Source organism: Micropterus salmoides, unplaced genomic scaffold (genome assembly GCF_014851395.1).
Source record: "Micropterus salmoides isolate LMB-PRFRI ecotype aquatic unplaced genomic scaffold, ASM1485139v1 Ms_hic_scaffold_1, whole genome shotgun sequence".
In the NCBI taxonomy this organism is placed as follows: Eukaryota; Metazoa; Chordata; class Actinopteri; order Centrarchiformes; family Centrarchidae; genus Micropterus; species Micropterus salmoides.
In genome coordinates this window covers 51,238,422-51,261,104 of record NW_024040040.1, presented here as the reverse complement: position 1 = coordinate 51,261,104, position 22,683 = coordinate 51,238,422, and the positions used below count along the sequence as shown (strand labels likewise).

Genomic DNA, 22,683 nt, shown 5'->3' with positions numbered 1-22,683 from the left:
GAGGTGCTGAATTTTGACGTTTTACAAAATCAGTTTACAAGCACTGCTTAAACTCAGATACTAAATGGTAGCATCTTAAATGTGTTGAAATGAGCCCCTAGACTCTTCAATGTAGCATGAAGTTTTGGTACAGTGTCTATGGACTAAGAACGACAGCCCTAGGCTTCCACTTAAAAAAAAAAATCAAACAGGAGGAGCAATCTGAACTCTGTCCTGGTTGTAGAACAGTGGGCCAGGTTTTGGATTCTGGGGTTGCTTGTTCAGTCTACATACGCTTTGTGGACTTTCAGAAGGCTCATTACGGTGTCCCTTTGGGTGTCAAAAACATTGGATGCCATAGATGTTGCTGCAAACCAATACTGAAAATCTTGATGTAGAAGCAAACCCTAAAGATAGGCCTGATAATGGATACACAGACAGAAGGCACCTCAATGACCACCAAATATATCTCTTTGTTACTTCAAATAGGACACATGGCATCGGATCTTCCAAGCAGTTCATATAACGTGGGAATTAGTGAGAGTTATAAGGTTATTATTGCTTTTCCATTTCAGTGAAAGCTCTTTTGGTTTACATCAGCAATCAAAGGCTGGTTCCAGATCTCTGAATCGCTGCCCACATCTCTGATGTTTTGATAGACTCAAATGGGGTTGTAGTTATTGACTGCCGTTTCCCCGGTTGTAAAAACAACGAAGCCAATCAGAGCTTAGTAGTTGGGATAAAGAAGAATATGGACCATCATCTTCCTGGGACAGAAAATGTGTGGATGAGATGGAAGCAGCCACACATTTAATAGAAAATGTAAACTGCTCCTTATGACCACTACCGCAGCTTTTGGGTCAACTGTGAAATGACAGATAGACTAAATAAATAACCCACCTAAACATAAATCAGGGATGCCAGGAAAAATGATTTAAGTATAGCGAAATGGCATTTTGTCTGATTCTACAGCTATCAGTGGCTTTTACAAAAGATAGTTTTACCAGAACTCGCCAACAAAACCAGTTTCTGTCAAACCATTTTATGCTCTTCCACTATTAGAGACATTAAAGGTTAAGTACACTCAGGAGAGGTGCCCTTAATGCACAGGGCGGCTCTATGGATAAAAGCCTCCACTAAATGGTATGCATCCTTTAGATCTTTACACCCATAGAAATATTGATATGTGAAACACAGAGAGCAAAGCTGAATAGCACATGACAAACAACAACAAACAAAGGAAGCATTAGCCGACATTGATTCTGTCAGCACAGTAATGTCCTGACATCCCCTACACACTACCTTACGTACACACACACACACACACACACACACACACACAGAGCAGAGGCTCTCCTGTCCGTCAGAAAGGCTAGCTAAATGCTATGTAAACATCTGTGAGGATTAGAGGCTTTATCCTCTAAAGAACTTAGCGACTCCAGACTGCAATTGGATCCTGGTGACGTGAGCTTTTATCTGAGACCTGAACTACTCTAAATTGAATTGAGGAAGAAGTTTGGACTGTTTACACAGAAGGGGTATACAGCAACATCAAACTGCAAAAGACGGATATTATATATAACTACTGCAAGAGAAACGTCCTTCCATTCAGTGCTGTTGAGATTTCTCAGAGAAAGGCACTCATCTCCAGGCTTTGTGTTAATTTCCGTCACTTGTACACATCACAGATTTTAAGATTGTAAGTCATTCAGAAATCATTGCTCTAAAGAGTTTATTATGAATCGAAAGAGCTAGATCATAAGATGAAGAAGTGTTTGTGAATAGCCACACTGGAAGGTGGGTTGAGAACCCCGCCATCAAAGACAGAGACGACCCCGATCAGTTGTTATGTAAAGCGTGCATGAATGTTGGATTTGAAAAGTTACATAAATCGTTTACTGCCAAGTATGCCATTGGAAATGATGCTGTTTGATCTGTCAGGCACTTCTTCTGAAGCATTCTGAGGCCTTAATCCAGGGCAATAAGAAAGCTAAATTTGAGGGTGCTTTCACACGTAGACATAGAAAAAGTACCACCAGAATGTGGTTTTCCAAGGTCAAACTGTGGTTTTGACATCATGGGAAGAAATCAATGGAAATGCAATGATTTATTGCCATTTTTACACCCCCCAAAAACTGACTTTAAAAAGCACTGTCCAGCGTGGATACCATTTAATATAAAATTGTTAAGAAGCTGAATGTCTTAAGTTTACATTACATTTATTGATTCAGCTGATGCTTTTATCCAAAGCGACTTACAATTGCTTTGGATGTCAGCGGTCGCACGGCTCTGGAGCAACTAGGGGTTAAGTGTCTTGCTCAGGGACACATTGGTGAATGTGTCGCACTGGGGAGTTGAAACTGGGTCCATTACACCTTAAAAACCTCTTGATCCTCCAAGTAATGGACCTTTTATCCACTGTAAACTAGTGTTGTAGTCAAGACCGCCCAAACTGAGACCAAGTCAAGACCAGAGTTTATCGAGGCAGAGACAAGACCAAGACTTTTAGGGGCCGAGTCCAAGTCGAGACCAAGCCTGAGGGAGGGCAAGACCAAGACCAGTTCCCCACATTACATGACACACAACAAAATGTGGAACGAGATCATGGGTCCTTCTCAAACTGATCTGAAAAATCCACATTCAAGTATTACAACACTACTGTAAATCATAGGGTTAATCTCGATCCAGGTAATGCTCCCACGGTGGCCCACCTTTCGGCCGAGTCCCACTGACTGAACACAACTGCTGCAGGCTGACCCAAAGCCACTGTTTCTACTTATAAACTTTATTACCATTCTCTGTACCAAACAGCTGCCTGGAGCCTGAGCTGAGGAAACCTGACATCGCTGGACAGCTACAAGTGTGCATCAGTGTGTGTGTGTGTGTGTGCGGGCAGGTGCGATCAACACGGTGATTTTGGCCGTGAGCCTTTCACACCTCAGGTGAACCAATTACCATATTGCTTCAACCTATCACTTCCTGTCAGATTGTCAGCACACCTGCAGGGTCAAACACTAGAGTTAGTCGCGGTGGTTTTAAGCTATCCGACCCGTTTCTGTCAGTTCTAATACTGAAACTCACCTTGCCTTTCTACTGAGAGACTAAACACACACACTTTTGTTTCTAGAAAAGCAAAGGAAGGAGTGTCTATTTTCCCTGGATCCTGAGGTTTTTAAATTTGACAAAAGGGTTTGAGGCAGTTTCAAATGTCTGAGGGTTGTTTCCCAAACAGTCTTGTTCTTTGTCACTTTTGCAAAATCTAACTGCCTCCTAAACTGGCCTGAAGGTTGTTTATTGCACAAACATTCTTGGTACTGGTGAGGAGACTCATACTCTTCTCTTCGAAGGTTTGTAAGACGTTCAGAGACAAGATTCATCAGAACGCCAAATCTTAAAAAAATAATCAACCTCGTGCAAAAATATGACAGGATATCAGTAATGTATCGAATGCAGCTATTAAAGGTTATAAAGTGAAGATGTTTCCGCATGAAACAGAATATTTGGGTGTAGCATTAAGTAAAAGGGGACTTAATTGGAAAATGAATGTAACTGATAACTATTTGTCCAGAGTTACATACGCATTATCTTTTTCCCACCAGATTTTCTTCTGATGGACAACAGTTTTGATGTCAAGTCCTACCCAAGCTGGAACCTCAAGGCCTGAAAACTGAAGCCATGTAAATTAAACCTGCACTGCAGGGCCCGACTCCTCTGGTTGCAAAATAAGGTCTGGTTCCATTAGAAATAATGGTAAAATTACCCTACTTCCCACCATAGATATTACCCCAGTATACACTTTCCTAATGAGTTTATGGTCTCAATCGCTAGTTTCAATACTTCAACACAGTACCATGTTCATTTAGTAAATAATGGTCCCTTTAAGAGAAAGATGGACGATAAGCTTGCAGGCGCCACTGTCTAGTCCAAATATGGTCATATCCAAACTGCCAAACTCCAGTGCAAAAGCATCCACTCATCCATCCCTCTGTCCTACCAGGTTTCCGATGCTCAGCATGCCATTGAACTCGTCGGTCATGGGGTAGTGCTCCATGGCCATGAAGAGCGTATTGAGGACGATACAGATGGTGATGGCCAGGTCCAGGAAGGGGTCCATCACCATGGTATTCACCAGCTGCTTCACCCTCAGCCAGAAGGGACTGCACTCCCACACCAGGTAACGGTGGGCGAAGACGTACCAGCACGGGTGGCACTTCTTATGGGCCTCCTCCAGCTCTGCATCACCCGGGACAAAACAAAACAGAAGGAGAGAAGATAAGAGAATTAAATAGCAGGTCATTAGGAGGATGGAGGGGAGGTGAAAATAATGAATCTATTAAGAGACAAAATTAAGAATAAAATTTGATACATTTGGTATTTTTAAAGAAGGGGCATGCGATATAAATAGGTAAATGAACCTGTTAATTGAACATTTTTCACATTAATATTTGTAATGCAAAGACTTTAAACGTCCCCTTAAGGAAGGCAATAGGTAACGGAGTCGGGGGCAAACCCTGGTGCTCGTTATCATGTAGGTAGTCCTGCAAAATCTAATGAAAATAAAGTAGAAATTAAACTAAAGTGAAATAAAAACAACTAAAACAATTCTTAAGTTTTTAGTCCAGAGAAATAGACCAAACCAAGATTGTTGTTTTTCAAGTAACCTGGTTATAAAATCCTGAGTCCAAGTCAGAAAGTTTATGCTCGTGAGTCCTAAAAAAGTCCGTCGAGCGAAATGAATGAATCTTAAAAACCATGTTCACCTGCGAACATGCGTCATTTCAGTGAAACAAGAAATTCTCCGAGCACAGCAAAAACAATCAGGTGCTGGTAGATAGCAGGATAAGATGAAAAATCAAAAAACAAACTACCGCACATGGATCTGACTTTATTACCTTTATTGTGATCTCACAATGGTAGTTTGTTTTTTGATTTTTCATACTTCATTTCAGTATCATACTGCCATCATTCACATTGTTAATCAAATAACCACTCTGTTCATAAATACATATTCAAATTAATTCATTGGTTATATGTAACTTCAATTGACAAAATATTTGTAGCAGGAGCTCCCATCCATTCATATTACCTGTTGGTCATTGGTCTGCCAAGCAGGAAGTGAACACTTTCAAAGGGCTTTATAGTAGAAGAACTCAGACTGTACCATGTTGTTGGGAATATAGAGGGGGTTTCATGGTTTCAGAAAATAGTCTTTTTAAGTAACCTGAACAACTCAGAGTGTTGCTATTTCTACGTTAGAACCTTATATATAATGATTAAAAACTGGTATTATTTATTATGCAATAACTTTGCTTTGTATGTAGGAGGAGCTTCCTTTTTAAACAAACAAACTCAAACCACCTCCTTCTCCTCAGGATCAAGCTCAGCACCATTGGTGATCGGGCTTTCTGTTCTGCCGCTCCTCGGATTTGGAATACCCTCCCTGATCATCCGAGGGTACTTTCAGACTACTGAGACTTTTAAAAATGGACTTAAAACATGTCTTTTTGGCGGGACGTATGATTTTTAATTAAACTTGCCTCTTTTTTTTATCTGTATTGTATATTGATGTTTTTACCTTTTATGATTTTACTCGTAAGCACTTTGAGATTTCTTTCAAATGAAAAGTGCATTACATATAAAATGTATTATTATTATTTCTTTTTAAGAGGAAGTTTTTCCCTTGTTGGAGGCGAGTTGGTTCAGTTCAGGTGCAGAACTGCTGGAAGCTATTAGCCCTTAGCATGATGAATGATTAATTCCCTTATGTTTTCCATGAAAAGGACAATTCTTACAGGGAGAATATAAAGTCCAAGAGGAGTTCTGAGTCATTGGTGTTAAAGTCTTTATTGAGATCCAAGACATTTTTTAGGATTTTGTCAAGTCATTATGTTTGCTGACTCGAATCCACACTTCTGGCAAGAACAATATATATTAAAGTGCAGTAAAATGTTAACTTGATAATAAAACGTGGAAAATAACTCTATACAGGACTTAAGTGGATTTACTGTCTTGTAGCCAAGAATACAGAGCCAATTTTTATGTTAAATAAAACTGTCAAATATACAGTAAATAATACCTAAAATAGAGAAAATAATACATCAAAAATAATATAACCAAATTAATGAAGAAAAGTGGAGGAAGGAGAGGATGAATGGTGTCCAGATGGATGGAGGGAGGACAGCAGTGTTTTGTTTTTTGTATTTTCCTGTATAATGATCTGTTCTCTAAGAGCAGCGACCGCCGAGGGGAGAGACAGTGACTCAGCAGACCTGCCACACACACACACACACACACTTACAACACACATGAATGCAGATTTGGACAGATACAAACCCAAAAATCCAATACATAAATATCATCAAACACACACACATGAACTTGGAATGATCTCACGGTTAATGAGTGTAACCAGGATAACACGCACACTCTCCCGCTCTCTCTCTCTCTTTCTTTCATTGTGTGTCTATGTCTCTCTCCCTTTCTGACTCTCATGTTCAAACAAAGCCAGCGTTCCCCTGGGGTTGGCTGGGGCAGCGACGCACACACACAAACTCCGACACAGTTACACAATCCTGTATCGACACACAATTATACAAGCGCGCACACACACACACACACACACACACACACAGACAGACAGACCGGAAACACACACACTCACAGAAGCGTTAACAGACTCACTCGGATGCAGAATTCAAATACATGGTTACACAACCACCCACAAAAGCGAAACACACACATACAAAAAAGTTGAGGTACGCACTGAGGTAAAAAGTCAGACAAGGTTACAGTCCCATATTGACACACCATTACCAACACACCAGTGTGACCAGGGGAACAGCAGTAGATGCAGAACCCCTCTTTCAGTAAATGTCCGCTGTATTAACTCACTAACCAAAGCCAATGTCATTTTGTTAGCAGGTTTTTCATTTCTGCAAATTCGTTTTGATGGAAATTAACTAAAGTTGACCGCCTTGTCACGCTGTGCCCTATGTACTTGGAACTCCTTGCAAAGGTGGCTTTTGAGAAGCTCAAATCCTTGAACACAGAGGTTTTTGAAGATGAATGTAAATGTTTTTTATGTCTGTACTGTCCGACTTCTTGTCCTGCTGCCTTTCTTGGCCAGGAAGCCCTTAAAAAATAGATTTTATCTAAACCGGTCTTTCCCCCCCTGTTAAATAAAGGATAAAAAAAAAAAAAAAACGAATGAAAAGAAATCACTTAAAAAAAAACAAAAAACACCAACATATAGGCAAATTTAGGATACCAGTATGACGAGCCAGCAGGCTCCTCAAATGGGCTGTTGTAATGTCTTTTGTTCACATTTTGGCATATTGGCAGCAGTAAAAGATGTCAAATTAGCTATTTGCAGTTCTTGTTTGAAGTGCACTCATGGATGAACAGACAACTGTCACTGGATTACTTTGACACGGTAGAAACTTAAAACCTATTGATTCTTTTTGAGTCTTTTTACATGATTCTGAAGCTGATTTATGGACCTTTATTCGCAGGAAGTAAACTGGAAGTCACGCTGTTTGAATTCATTATGTGTTTCATGTCTGTGTGTTGAAATTTGCCCAGAGTTATGACTCAGAGGAGGAGTGTGATTTTTGACTCCCCTTCAACTCTCCCACAAACCCTAAGGGAAGCTTTTGACTTTCTCTTCTGAATGTCTATGTCTATTATAGATCATATCCTGTAATATCCCGAAGGTTAAAATGTTAAATTACCGAGGAGCACTGTGAATATTTCCTTCCCCACCTCCTCCTATAATGTTAATCCCGTTGAAATGCAGCTTTACTGTATCTAAACAGGAAACCTCCAGAGGGCATCTTTTAGGATCACATTGTCTGTTTTACACTGGTATGCCCATTTGTATACTGAGGCTCTAAAAAGATTGTAACTTTGGAAGATCCCCACCTGATTTGTCTAACTCAGAACGAGGACTGTGGATTTTATCACTTCAGGAAGGAATCTCTTTGCGGTCCCTGTGGAGCGGGGGAACAATCAGCCCATAACCCTTTCAAAGGGTTTGTGCGTATTATGTAAGCTCAAAATGATCTCACAGCATCAGTATTGTTGTGATGGTGATAACCTTGATATCAGATTTACACTGACGGTTAAACTGTTCACCAGAAACCAAAGCGACCTATTAAAAAGATACTGTACGTTTGAAGTTTCCCTGCACACCAGACTGCCAACATGAAATATGCATTTTCTATATCATGGTATAATCTTTGTTCCTGTGATGATGGTGCTCCTCACCTTCCATGGCATCAGTGAGGTAGCTGGCTGCACTGAGCGTCCTCCCCCTCCGCTCTGAGCCTTGTGTGGACGAAGGACGAGGTAACAGCATCGTGCTGAGCTCCGTGGTGGACGTGGGGACCTGAGACAGACAGAGACATTTATTAAGCAATCACTTTTAATTCAAACAGAATCGAGGCTCCTTAAAAACATACAGTAGTTATTGAAATACACACACACAGTCACGCAGACATACATGCTGTTAAACACAACAATATACATATTCAAGGTTCATTCATGAGCTTAAATCCACTTATCTGTTGCCCTGGTAATAAGAACAGCACACACACACCTACACACACACAGATTTAGATTCAGATTTATCAGGTCAAATGGGTCAAACATGGTGTCATGATTTCTTTGTGTGTGTGCATGCTTCTTATCACCAAGGCAACAGTTAAGCAGGTGATGACTGGTGTTCAATGAATCTAAGAAATCACTATGTGTGTGTGTGTTTGTGTGTTTAGCTCTGTCAGCCTCCCTAAAAGGACTGCTGGATATTTTTCAGGTATCAGATGAGCTGTATGAAGGTTGAACTTGTAAACAATCTGCTCAACTCTCTGAAAACTGACTTCAGTCGTCGCTTCTTAAACTAAAAGATTCAAATTCAGCTAAATGATCAACGGGCTGTCAGCGGTCACACACTGAAACCCTTTCCTATTGTCTTTAGCTTAGCGAACTAAGAACTACTGCGATCAAGAGGTCTCCTGGAAGCTTCACTATGGAGGTTTTCAGGATACATCCAACTAGGAGGAGACCCAGAACACACTGGAGGGATTTTAAGTCCCATCAGGTCTGGGAGCATCTCAGGATCCCCCAGTGGGAGCTGGAGGAACAACCTGGGGACATAGTTGTTTATTTCACCTGCTACCATCAACCAAGACCCGCATAAGTTACAGAAAAACTTTTGATGGTTGGGATGACTTATGCAAATGTATATATTAAGAAATGACATCTGAGTTAAATAAACCCAAGTTAATTATGTTACACAAGTAATACTTCACTTAAAAGACAAAGATGTATTTGTTAAACAAGGTCAATTCAGTATCTTCTCTGGTCTTCTGATTATTATCAAATGATCTTCATCAGCAGATGGATTTTGCCCAGCTGTCATATAATTGCATTGTGTTAAGTCAAAGAGCATTTTAAGGACTTTTTGTTCATACCATCCATGCTTAGAAATGTTTTAAATGCCTACTAGTTCCATAACAACTGGGCACACAGATTATGGAAGCATATAGGGGACTAAATTAATATTATCATGAGAACTTGAAAATGAAAATGTAATCCCACAATAACATTATCATTTTCCACATATGTATGTGTTATTTAGGTAAAAATTTAAATGAAAATGCAATCATTTTCATTGAATTTGGCGTTAGCATATTCTGCAGCTAATGTGGCTAACTGTAACGTCAAGCTGTTTCTGTTGTGTATTATGACATTAAGCCCACACAACGTCGCCTGTATGTGTGTCGGTTGCTGCAGTAGCCTATGTAAGTTTACCTGGTCGATGCATGGCACATGCAAAAAACATTAACTTGCTTATACCCGAAAGCATCAGTGTCAAGCCCAGGCTAATACAAACCCATTCTCATTCAGAGATATACTTCACATTACTGCAATACTAGTATTAGTGACAATACCGCAGCTCCGTCATAGTTAATGTTATAGGAACAGTCAGTCTGTCTGTCTGTCATGTCAGCTGTAACTATTACAGCTATGAACAGTGCAAAAGCGTCATCATAACTACACACTTGAGATGATATTGGACTAAGGTTAAACTTTAAGTGTTTCCTGCAGACAGGCCAGCAGAGGTGTTTCCTGCCAGGGTGACAGAAGACAACAGAGGACTCCTCCCTCCTCCTCAAGTACAGGTTTGTACTTAGCTGTAGAACTCATGTTAATACTGCTATTAACAATGTTTGTTTCCTTGTGTGTTTTTCTATAACATAAAGTAGAACATTATTTCCCACTTTTACCACAAGAGGGAGTATACTGTTTAGTGAGTCATTTTAGGAGCAGTCGCAACACTGAAAGGTTAGTACTTTGCTGTAATGTGAGTCTGAACAGACCATGTGCTGGTAACAATCTACCGATCTGCTTGCGTATGTTGCAGGTAAGCAGATATGACACATGTAAGAAATGATGTCTGCAATGCCTCTGCCATTGTTGCTGCAGCGGTCTGTGTGACGGCGGCAGCAGAGGGCTCTGTGAGCGGGTGGCTGGCTGGCCTCACACACTCCTCCCGCGGGTTGGCACAAGCTTCCCCCGCTGCCACTTGTGGAGCTCCTCAACTCCGAAAATATTCAAGCATGTTTTTTCTGCAGCTGCAGAATATGCTAACGCCAAATTCAACAGGCAAGTGTTCAAAAAAACTGAAAAGCTACATAGAAATGGCAACACTTACAAGTTTGAAGTCGGTATAGATCCATCCATGAGCTGTTGTGAAGTTACAGCCTAGTGTTGTGTGATGGTAAATACACAACTGAACCATGAGAACCTGAAGTGGCCTTCCAACTGAAGAGGAAGTGAAGTCTTAACTGAGGACCTGCCTTGATGAGAGGACCGACAGATTTTCTAGAATGCTCACACAAGTATGTGAAATTTTATTTTGTTATTTAAATAACACATACATATGTGGAAAATGATAATGTTATTTTGGGATTACATTTTCATTTTCAAGTTTGCATGATAATTTTAATTTAGTCCCCTCTATGCTTCCATACACAGATGCTGATGAAGATGTGTGTGTGTGATGTGAACGAAAGCTCCTAAAAAGCAAACAGGTCCTTTCATCAATGCTACTCATTAAATCATCACCACACTCATAAAACTCAACAAAATGCATAGTTTTGCGTGGCTACACTGTTCCCTTAAGTGGGAATATTCGAGATTTACATTTATCCAAAATATTTGGCCATTGTTTGAAACCCTCTGTATCTTGACTACACTTTGAATAAAGTCCTGTCGGTTTGGCACAGCATAAATGTACCGTATGAAGATGAACCCAGCAGTGTCTCAGGGGAGTTTAGGACCTCTCAGCCCTCACAGAGATGAACCTGGATGAACCTAATTTGCTCAGGTGTGATTACATAACACTTCCTGGTAAATGCTCTTCCAATGAGACGTGACGCATGTGCCTGAAGGTCGCCGCCCACGACAACGCCTACATCCTGTCTGTGTGCCAGGCAGGGAAGCTCCGGGGAAACACATAACAGCAGCCAGCCGTGCACTAATTTAGCTTCTGTTAGCGGCTGTGGGTTTCCATGGTAACTATGCGCGCGCTCCATCCCTCCCTCCTCCTCCTCCTCCTCCCACTCTCGTCTCTGCATCAGTCTGAGCAGCAGGACGACAGGTGCATGTTCTTCATGGACATGAGGAAGCAGAAATACTTCACGTTAAAACATGAAGCTATAACCTGAACTCAGAGCTGCTCTGAACTCCCACACAACACCCGCAGATTTATTATGAAGAAAACTTTAACTTCAAACTAAGCAGGAGTTTTCATTTACTTATCTGTGGGGATATCACAGGATCTTCACTGCTACGGGCCGTGCTAACGTTAGCTTGATTAGGCTGCTCTAAGTCTGCCTTTACTACTGGATACTACTGTAGGATCAACACATTCTCACTCCCGACTCGTCACATATTGACGCCTGGTCAAGGCCCTTTGGCGTCACCTTTTAACGCTCTGGCTACCCCTTTCGCGCCATTTTTAGACGTTTAGGGCTCCGTGGTCAAGTTAGCAACACTTAGCAACAACAAACATGCAATGTCCGGTAAAGTTAGCAACAATAAATATGCAATGTCTATTAAAGTTGTGAAATGTTGCAATTTGGTTAGGTTTAGGCACTAAACGTACTTGGTTAAGGTTAGGAAAAGATCATGGTTTTGGTTAAAATAAGTACGTACGTCAGTTAACACGTAAGTTAACGTAAGTTAAGTAACATCACTTTCGTCAATTTACGTAACTTGCCTAACTTAATAACTTGCCTAACTTAAAAATATTTAATGTTGACTTGTTTTTTTTTTTTTTTACACCCCTCTCCTGGTTCAAAGTCGTGGTTCAGGCATTGTTGTCCGAACTTTTCTGCATCTTATTTACTGAAGCTGTGTGAAACGTGAAGGAAGAAACGACTAACCGGGAAGCTGCTACTGCCAGTTTTGTATAAACACTGAACACTGCTCTCATAAATGCATGTGCTGAAAAAACAGGAGTTCAAAAGTCTGGAGAAACTTTATTTCAACTGGTGATGCTGTGTTTTGTACAAAAACATACTTCTTGCTGCTGTTATGAATATGCTACTAGTTAAAAAGTCATGAGAGACTGCTTTATTTTTTATTTTGTTAAATACTGCTGTAATATACCAACGTAACAAGTTAATATTTTATATGCAAGTTCTATATGTATTAGCACAGTTGCTCTGGAGGCCATTGAGAGTGGAAGTTCAGTTTTAACAAAATCAAAGATCCTCAGCAAAGAAACACTGAAAACCCATGACCTTCACATGTTTGACAGCCAGCCAGAATCAGGAGATCAGAGGTCAGATCAGATCAGATCCTAATAATACTTCATCAAAACAAAGAGGATTAAAATACTGCACCATAGCTGCTGAAATGATCCACAATTTCTCCAAAACCGAAAATGTTCTTGACTCAAATTTGACGATCTCCAATTAAGTTCTACAAATCTGAACCCTGACAACTGTTTGAGGTTTTAGTACAAATGGGACAGGAAACTACTTCTCATGTCAAAATTTATAATATATATATTATAAAAATATGGATCTTGAGGGCCAAAACTTAATAATTAGTTCTAACATTCAGTTTTCATTTTTCTTCGTCTTTTATTTAACTACCTATTCTTCTTATTCTTCTTCATCTCCTATTTGTCTACTTTTTCTTCTATTTATCTTCGTCTTCTTCTTCATCTTCTGCTTATATAACAGTGTAGGTATCGGGGCAGGTTGTCAGCAGGTGGAGGTGATGAACACCTCCAGGCATGGAGCTTCTGCCGTGTTTGTCCTCATGATGCTCTAACCTACCGTCTGAAGACAACTGTAAACAAGTATTAAAATAAATGTAATCCCTTATGGCATGGAGCTGTCTGGCTTTCAGTGACATGTTTTATAAGATTCTTTTATAAGATATAAGAAAACTGCCAGGACTAGGTGTCTGAAAGCTGCTGTTTCAAGTGACACTGTACTGACAACTCTCTCCACGACCATCTAAGACCAAATAATATAGTATGCATCTTCAGATCTACTTAATGATTGATGTCTCTGATTCTATATGTTCTTCTGTTATCTGTGGCTGTTCGTTTTCTTATCTGCTGTACTCAGGTCTCTCTTGATCTCAATGTGATTAGCTGATTAAATAAAGGTGGTGGTATATATATATATATATATATATATATATGTGTGTGATATAGATAAATATCTAGTAGAGTTCCATGAATGATCAGTGCTTTAATAAAAAGGAATAATCAAAACGATACAAGGTAATTCTGCTCAATAATAGAAATAGAAAATGTGTCTAAACCCATTTGGTGTTCATCTTTAGACTTCAGCTTTATGAATTTGACTCACTGTGACTTTATGAATCAATGGCCATTCTCCCTATGCTTTCTTGATCAATAATAATCATCTAGTGATCTGACTGGGGGCAATACAGCCAATTAGTTACATACTGCAGTTATCCAAGTGGCTAAAACTGTGGCCACTTGTGACGCTCTGTCAGGTTTAAATGGCTTCATGGCTACATTTAGCGCTTTTATGGGCTTTAGGTTTTTGCAGCTAATTTGCCCATTCACCCACAGACTGATGGCAGCGAGGTACATTGCTCCCCATGGCGAACCATGGGGAGCAATGTCAGCGTAAGGACACTTTATCATGCATTGCGACGTGAGGAGCTGAGGATCTACCTGAGCCACTGCCGCCAGGCTGATGCAGTTCACAGGCAAACATGAAAGCGCACAGAGCAGGGGATTTGAGAGAGGGCAAAGGTGTAAAATTGAACGAGAAAGATAATTGTTGTCCATAATAGCAGACATGCAAATGCATTTAAAGAGTGGAGAGTAGAGGTGTGTTTGCTCAAATTGAATCACTGATTAATAGTAATTTCTCTACAAAATATAACTTTTGTGCTTGCAAAAATAATTCCATAGAGAGCAGAAACATGACATTCAGCGACTAACTGAATCTTCATGAATGGTATGTCCGAGATGAAACCTAATGTAGGATTAGCAGAACCACTTTTGGAGAATATCAGGCCCTAGAAGCTACCAAGAAGAATGTTGCTGTTTGAGAGTGTTTCACTGTGAGAAACCATAAACCCCTAAGAGGAAATGTAGAACACACACAAACACAGGTTTTCTCTCTGTTGCTGTGTTTGAGTCATGCGGCGTGAGTGTGATCCGATTAGCATCTCTGCTGCTTGTTTCTAAAAGGACATAATGCAAGATGTGTGTATGCGTGCGTTTCCAGGCACACAGATGATTTACTGGATGTTAACAGCCTCAGTGCAAAATACTGAAAAAATATAAAATATGTACAGTGTGAGTGAGAGTCTAAGTGGAGGGGTTTTTTTCAGCAAAAGTGTCCATTAGCAACATCTACCTTTAGCCTGGTATTGGTAAAATGCGTGTTTATGTGTTTTGCTGCACTGAACCTCAGTGTGATGCAGATTTCAAGCTGTAAAGTGCCAATACTGTCAGATTGATCTGTTGATGCGGATATTGATATGGCTAATGATTGTATGTGTTCTTGTGGCTGATCAATAGGGCGTTCTGACTCACTGGATGAAGCTGTTGATGTAACTGGATTTGTTTTATTGTGAGTATTTGGTGGTGACTTTTATGACTGCCATATAATTTTGTGTAATTACCTTGAACGAAGAAAATAGTTACCGGTTCCTCCTGGCTCTTAAATGTAGGTACAATAGAAGAAAATAAGACTATGGGGAATATGGAGTAAAAACAGGGCATTTTAGAAAAAGGGAAAACAAATGTAATGTTTATTGACGCCATATGTGACCAGACAGAGTACCCCCATTTTTTGGGGCTTCCAATAGTAAAACTACATGTTTAAATGCTCCTTTCTGTAAATACATCAAAAGACTACAGAGCAGCCCCAGATCCACTAAAGCAGCTTCAAGTGTCAAACGTAAAGTTTTATTTTACAAAGCTTATTTTGCTCAGACTGCCTTTTCTGTGAACAGAGAAAAGTCTTGCAACTTGCTACCTAAACACTTGAAAACTGCTGCGAACTTTACTACCTTTAGGAGAACCATCAAGTCCTGGTTGGTTCAGCAACAAACTCGTCCTCACGTCTTCTGTAGTTCCTGTTACACGTGTTTTATTGTATCCTAATATCCTCATTTACCTCCTTTAATCTTGTGTTCTACTGTAACTTATTGTACTTTTCATTTTCTCTTTCCCTCACTGTTTTAATATTTTATTTCTTTAAAAGCCCCTCTATGGTTATGTTTAGGGGCATGTTTGCCTTGATTGACAGGGCTCTCAGCGTATCAAACTCAGCCATGGTGCTTATCACTTTCGTCCAACCTCAGCTCCACCCAGACCCTTTACACAAATTTGGAGATTCTGACACAAGTAATTAACAGAAACTTCCAAGTTTTCAGAACATCACTGGTCCAACCTGTGACAGATCAAACAAATCTTAACTCCATGTTTTAAATATAAATGAATCCATGAAAACTAGTTATTAAATGGATCAGCTGACTTTGAAGAACCTGCAGCTACTGAAATCAAAAATATATCAGCGATGGTGCATATGGAAATTTAGTGAATTTGTGAAAAAAATGTCAAGATGTGTGTAGCTTTTTGTAAAACATCTGACACCAGCAGCAGTATTGGTTGTTTCCTAGCCTTGTGTGTGTGTGTGTTGTGTTTGAGTATGTGCGTAAAGGAAGGACACCTCAGTACCGTGGCTGTGCTGGTATGTCTGGCTTTAGCTTCTGATGCCATAGCAGTGACACTATGTGTGCTTGCGTGTGCGTGTGCGTGTGCGTGTGCAGATGGGGGGAATACCACAGCTTTGTTATCCGATATGGTACATGAGAGTGTGTGTTTGTGTCTTTAGCCCATGATATCAGAGTGGAGTTATGCAAAGAGCTGATTCATAATTCACATGTCTGAGTGTTGGATGGCTGCAGGCTCCACCATTGTTTCCACTGCGACGGACACACACACATCCACCCAGGACACGGTACTCACACTCTCCTCCTTGACCTTCTCCATGGTGCAGGCAGGCAGCTGCCCCTGCAGCGGTGGTGGGGAAACCCCGTTCTGGTCCATGGCAACAAACAGCTTCCCGTTGACATTTAGAGTTGGATAAAATACCTTAAAACACACACACACACACACACACACACACACACAGATTAAATAAAAATGTGTATGGAGACCTTTTATGAACACCACAGCAATTTAGCATTTTTAATTTTCTTAATTCATATATTTAGTTATATTTAATATGTTTTGGTTGTTTGGCTGCATCTTCACACTATATTATTCCTCTCACCTCATTACATCTCAAAATGTCTAATGTCGTTCCCTTCTATAAAACAGTATCCAACCCGACTGAATCTAATCTGGTCTAATGTATGCCATTTTATCTCGTTTCAACTATGCCCATTTCCATCCATCCTTTTTTATACCTGCTTGTCCGCGCAGGGTCGTTTATTTAAATTTTTTAACCATGCCGTGTTATCTGATCTCATCTCTTTTGACAACATGTAGTTATTCCATTTTATCAAATCATCCAGCTCATCTCTTTTCAGCTAATCTCATCTCATGCCATTTAATCTAATTTCACCTAATCCCATCGAAAATCATCTAAATCCCCGCCGTGTTGATTAATCTCATCTCATTTAACAAAGTTTGGTCTCAAATCATTCTCCTTCAATCAAAAAAAGGATTTTGTTTGATTTTATCTCATCCACAAATCTCATCTCATCTAACAAATTTTAATCTCATGCCATTTAGCCGCATCTAATCTAAACTAGTCAATTTCATTTGAGAAAAATCTGATTTCATTCCATGTTAAACTCATTTTCTAATATAACATCTGAGACAAAGTCTAATCTTGTGTCAATATATCTAATGTCCCATCATTCTCATCTTTAATTCTATATTATTTTATTTTATGTGATTTAATCTGATTTGATTTCAATGCATTTCTTTGAATCTTTATCACAATCCCAGAAGATAGAATCACAATAGTCTCATCTACCAAAGTCTAATCAATTCAATTCAAATCAGCTTTATTGGCATTAATGTATAACAACAATATTGCCAAAGCTACATATAAATTACATAAGAACAATTAATTTCATACATTTTATTAAATAAGTAAATAAAACAGTAAAAGTTTGGTTTGTGTGTTAATAAAAAATAAAATAATAATAATAATAAAAAATAGACATAATATAAAATTCTGTAAAAATATAAATATTAAAAATAAAAGTAAATAAATGAAACAGTAACATGTGTGTGTGTTATAATGTTGTAATAATATATTAAAATGTGTGTATGTATATTAATAGACATAAACATGCTTTTATTAATTAATAAAAAAATAATGAAAACAACTAAAACAATCAGTATGTAATCTAATGTCTTTCTCATTTAACCGTACAACCTACAGTATTTCATATTTTTTAATCTCATCCAACAAAGTCTAAAATTCTGATCTAATTTTATCGGATCTCATGCTCAACTAATCTCATTTGACAAAGACTAATCTCATGCCACTTTGTCTCTTCTCATCTCATTTAAGAAAGTTTAAAACTATTGTATGGCTTGTTGTGTGACTGCAGTGTCTCATCTCACTTTACCACACATCTCAATTTATCTAATTTAAAAATGTCTAGTATCCATGTGCTTTCATCCTCAACTTGTTTAGCGTCATCTAGCATAATTTAAATTTTGTGCCATTTTATCTGATCTAATCTAAACTAGTTACATTTTATTTCACCTAAACTGATATTACCTAAACAATCTAGTCTGATCTCATATTAAACAAAGTCTAATTCAAACCATGTTATATAATCTCATGCCATCTCATCTAATCTCATCCAGAGTTTAATGCAATGTCATTTTATCTAATATAATTTAATATTATCGTATTTCTTTTCAACAAATACCATTTCTTTAACAAAATGTAACCTCATTCTCATTTGTATGATCACACCTAACAAAAGTGTAATGCCGTACTATTTATTTGTATCTAATCTCAAGTAACAGTCCAATTAAAGTCGCATTAAATTCATTCACTATTTCCATTTTGATTTAGATAAAGTATTATACACATTTCATCTCATAAAATATCATTACCTCTGATTTATCTAATAAAAGAGACTAAAATTGTGTTTAATTTCTTCTCAAAGTATCTCATCTTTTTGCATCACATCTTATTTAACAAAGTCTAATCCCAGTTTAATCACCTGGGAGTTCCTGCTGGCAGTGCTGTAGGTGCTTGGTCGTCGTTTGGGCCAAGGATGGGGCAGGATGCCACTGAAGGTCCCACCACTGTAGGTCCGACCCCCGACGCCTTCCACCACATCACCTGGGACGCTGTACTCGTCGTCAGCCATCTCACCCTCCGACCCTCGACTCTTCAGACGGAAGTTGAAGATGGAAGAGACCTGACTGCTTCGCCGAGTCCTCGTGGAGAAGGAGCGAGCAAGGAGGGGGTGCAGGGGCTGGAAGAGAACGTAGGCAGTCGTGTTTTGTCTTGGGAAATGTTACTTTCCCAAAACAAAAGGACACAAATCAAGATTCTTCTTCACTTACCCTTCCCCCGTCCGGTATTTCCACCTGCAGCAGCTTTTCCTCTGATAAATTCGCCTCCACATCGACCACTCCCATCAGTGCTTGACTCCGCCTCCGCTCCTCCATGCTGTCCAACGGCAGACCAAACGGGGATAATTCTGGTGACATCATCGAGTCCGAGTCAAGAACTTTCTGGGCGGCAACCTTGTGGAAAAGATAAAGTGTGTGTGTATCTTTAAAGGTAGTCAGATAAAAACGCAACAAACTCTTTAAATATCCAGTAAACAAAATGGAGTGAATAAGTAAAAGGGAAAAGTAATTAACAGATTTACAACTGATAAGATTGATAAATATTTATATATTAATACATATTCATTGATAAATAAGAATGAGGAACAACAGAAGGTAAGACAGAAGGTAGGTGAATACTGTTTTTTAGATTGCTTGAACCCTGATGAGCGGCCTTGATGGTTTCTTAAAAGTCCCTTTTCATTTGTCTTTTGCTGCTTTTTTTTTTTTTTACACTGTAACATGGCAGATGGTATGGATGAAGTGAAGCAATGTAATATTAAGATTTTATATATTTTATGTAATATTTTATCCCAACTTATTTCATGTTTATGCAACAGTTCCCACATACTACAATGATGTTTAAAAACCTTCCATATCGAGTGGAGTTGGCTGGTGGATGGCTCGAGGGCTAAAAGTTAAAAACACTATCTACTTTAAAGCCATAGTAATCCCATGATAATTAAACAAAAGCTGTATATTAAACCCAACAAATTATAGTTATACCCTGCTGTAAGACACTCATTTCATTCCAAAATTGAACAGCAGACCATCATTAAATCCAGGTGAGAAGCAGGGTAGGGAGCTCAAGTTAGTTCCGTGACTTTACCTGTTGCTCCTTCTTGAGCATCTCCATGGCCACCTGAAACTCTCGCTCTTTCTGGCAGGCCTCAGCGATGGTCGCCTGGTTCTGCTCCTCGTACGCCATCGCGACCACGGCCAGGATGAGGTTGACCAGGTAGAAGGAGCCCAGGAAGATCACCACCACGAAAAACACCATGTAGGTCTTACCTGCCGAACGCAGCGTCTACAAGCACACAACACACCAAAAAGAATTCAAAGGGTCATGTTCCCTCACTTGTCAAACCCATCCCCTTTACTTTTACTTTTTCAGTTTGATTTACGTATTGAAAAGTCTAAACAATGTCCTCTTTCTATCCAGCTACCAAGAGCAATAAGCTTTGGGGACAGCGGCAAGTGTTCTGTGGACTTTTTTTGGCCCACGGTTTGAATTCATAGTTAGATTTGCAGTAATTATCATCATAAAAAAAACAATCAAGAAAAAGAACAATTTTCTTTTGTGTAAAGAGTTACTTACAACATTATCTATCAATTAACCGACTTTAATGTTGAGATGTCAAAATTGGAAACAGGAGTTGAGAAAACAATCGCACTACCAAATCCATTTAATAGCTGTTTTGATTGTATCACATGATCTTCATTAGCGGATGAAGATTACCCAGCTGTCATGGAATTGTAGATTTCAAAGATCCAGAACAGGTACAAAGTGGACCCTGTGATGAGCTGGTTTTAAGCCAATATTATTGAGAAACTATTGAAGTACTAAATTTGCACATAAACATTTGATGAAGAGCACGTGTTACAACCGAAATCTCCAACATTTGTAATGAGATCAGCTTCTGTAAATGGCAATTTAAGTCGCTGTTTTCTGTTCATTTACCATAATCATGGAAAGCACGATAACCTATCTCGTGGTGTTGACATTTAAGAGACTGTCTTTTGGTTGCCAAACCTTTGTTTTATGAAACCAAACCAACGTTACCTGGTGGTAGAGATTTTCCCAGTAATCTTGTGTCATCAGGCGAAACAAGGACAGAAAAGCCCACCCAAAGGTGTCGAAGCTGGTGTAGCCGTAGTTGGGGTTCCTTCCCGTCTTCAGACAGTCAAACCCATCTGGGCACTTTCTGCAGCACAAACACACACACATACACCAGGCCTTGAGTGACTATCAGTATGTGCTGTGAACCGTTTGACAAGCTGTCAATATTTTTATTGTGTCTCCAATAAAACTTTTAGAACTGAAGGCCAGTGAATTTTGAGAATATGGTTTTAAGGATTTGGAAGATGCCAACCAGCCAGTAACCAGGAGGTGGGTGGTTATATAACTATAAACAGACCTACTGTTTCTCTTAAATCTGTGATTTGAAAAATCTAACACCACATGTTTGTACAGAAAGTGGGTGTAGGAACATTTTGAAAGCTGAGACATTTCAATCATAAATTTCAAAACTGCATCTATCTGTCTATCCATCTGTTTTTCCATCCATCCATCCATCCATCTATTCCTGACACAAACAACAGCTCTGTTTCCTCATCAGTGTTTATGACTGAAGGCTTGTTATCGCCGTGCGACCGGGACCCGCCCACACGTGTCACCGCGGAGACGGAACAGATAACACGGGGACGGCATTCATCATAATTGATATTCCACATTCATATCCTATCACATTCATCGCCGCCCGCGCAGTCACATCTGATCCGTTGATAACACAGCAGTCCCATCGGGGGCACGCTGGTCAGTGGAGGGAGGGCTGCTACAGTTTACAGCTGAGATGATGAGCTGCTGCTTCTGCCCACAGCAGCTTACACTGACAGACAGACTGGAACCAGCTTCATCTAACATTATTAGAAGATAAGAGCAACAGGAGGTCAAAGGTCTGACGCTACCTGAAAATATTCCTTTCACCTTATTCTACAGGTGCTTTTCCAAAGATTTGAATATCTATGGAGTAGTTCATTTTAAGCACCAGAACCAGACTGAGAGATTAAAGGCTCAGGAATGCTTTGCAGTTGAGTTAATTAGAGCTCTGCTTTGGTTGACATTGCTGTTTTATAAATTCTTTATTCTAAAATTTAATTACATTTTGAGATAAATAAGTTTTGATTTCCGTGAGCTGTGAGCTCCAATCATGAAGTTTCAAACAAAAACGGGCTTCAAATATTTCACCTTGTGTATAATGGAATACTAGAATATAGGAAAGTTTCACTTCTTGAATTAAATTACAGAAGGAAATTAACTTTTTATCATGATATTCAAATCTTTTGAGATGCACATGTAAACTCAGAACATCATACACAGATTCTGATAACTTACAATTCAGTTTTGGGCCAATGCCATTCAGTATGTGGTCCTAATTCTTATATCTGATTTGTGGCAATGTGACCTGGGTCTGAATCATAGACCATGTAAATCATGGACCTAGTGTCCGTGACTTCACCCATAGGTTTCTGAAGAGCAATTGTGAAGCTCAGTGTGGCGGCCCAACTCTGCCCAACTTCTGGCAAATCCATAAATAGGCAAAGAGGTGGAGCACGCGTGGAGCTACCAGACAGCTAGCGGCGATTGCAACCAGCCAACTGTGATGGCACCCACATGTCATTCAAAAGGGATAAGTATTGGCTAAATTAAATCCGATCAAAATCCAAACTTTTCCTCAGCACTGCTCTCCGTAACGACGGCCGGACTCTGACTGCGAGCATTTCATTCCATATTAGTGAAAATGAGTGTGTGA

General features: G+C 39.4%; 2 protein-coding genes across 3 annotated transcripts in view; both read right to left on the bottom strand.

Annotated features, from left to right (window-relative positions):
- LOC119893815 (NACHT, LRR and PYD domains-containing protein 12-like) overlaps positions 1 to 22,683 on the bottom strand; it is a 636,326-nt gene that overhangs the window by 157,962 nt on the left and 455,681 nt on the right. The gene's annotated exons all lie outside the window — the stretch shown is intronic.
- The window catches only part of LOC119896424 (sodium channel protein type 4 subunit alpha-like), a 212,026-nt gene that overhangs the window by 74,665 nt on the left and 114,678 nt on the right, over positions 1 to 22,683 (bottom strand). Inside the window, 7 exon segments of the mRNA XM_038709856.1 lie at positions 3,974 to 4,212; positions 8,245 to 8,365; positions 16,523 to 16,648; positions 18,754 to 19,011; positions 19,103 to 19,285; positions 19,980 to 20,177; positions 20,934 to 21,075. Of these exon segments, the coding sequence (XP_038565784.1) occupies positions 3,974 to 4,212; positions 8,245 to 8,365; positions 16,523 to 16,648; positions 18,754 to 19,011; positions 19,103 to 19,285; positions 19,980 to 20,177; positions 20,934 to 21,075 (1,267 nt within the window).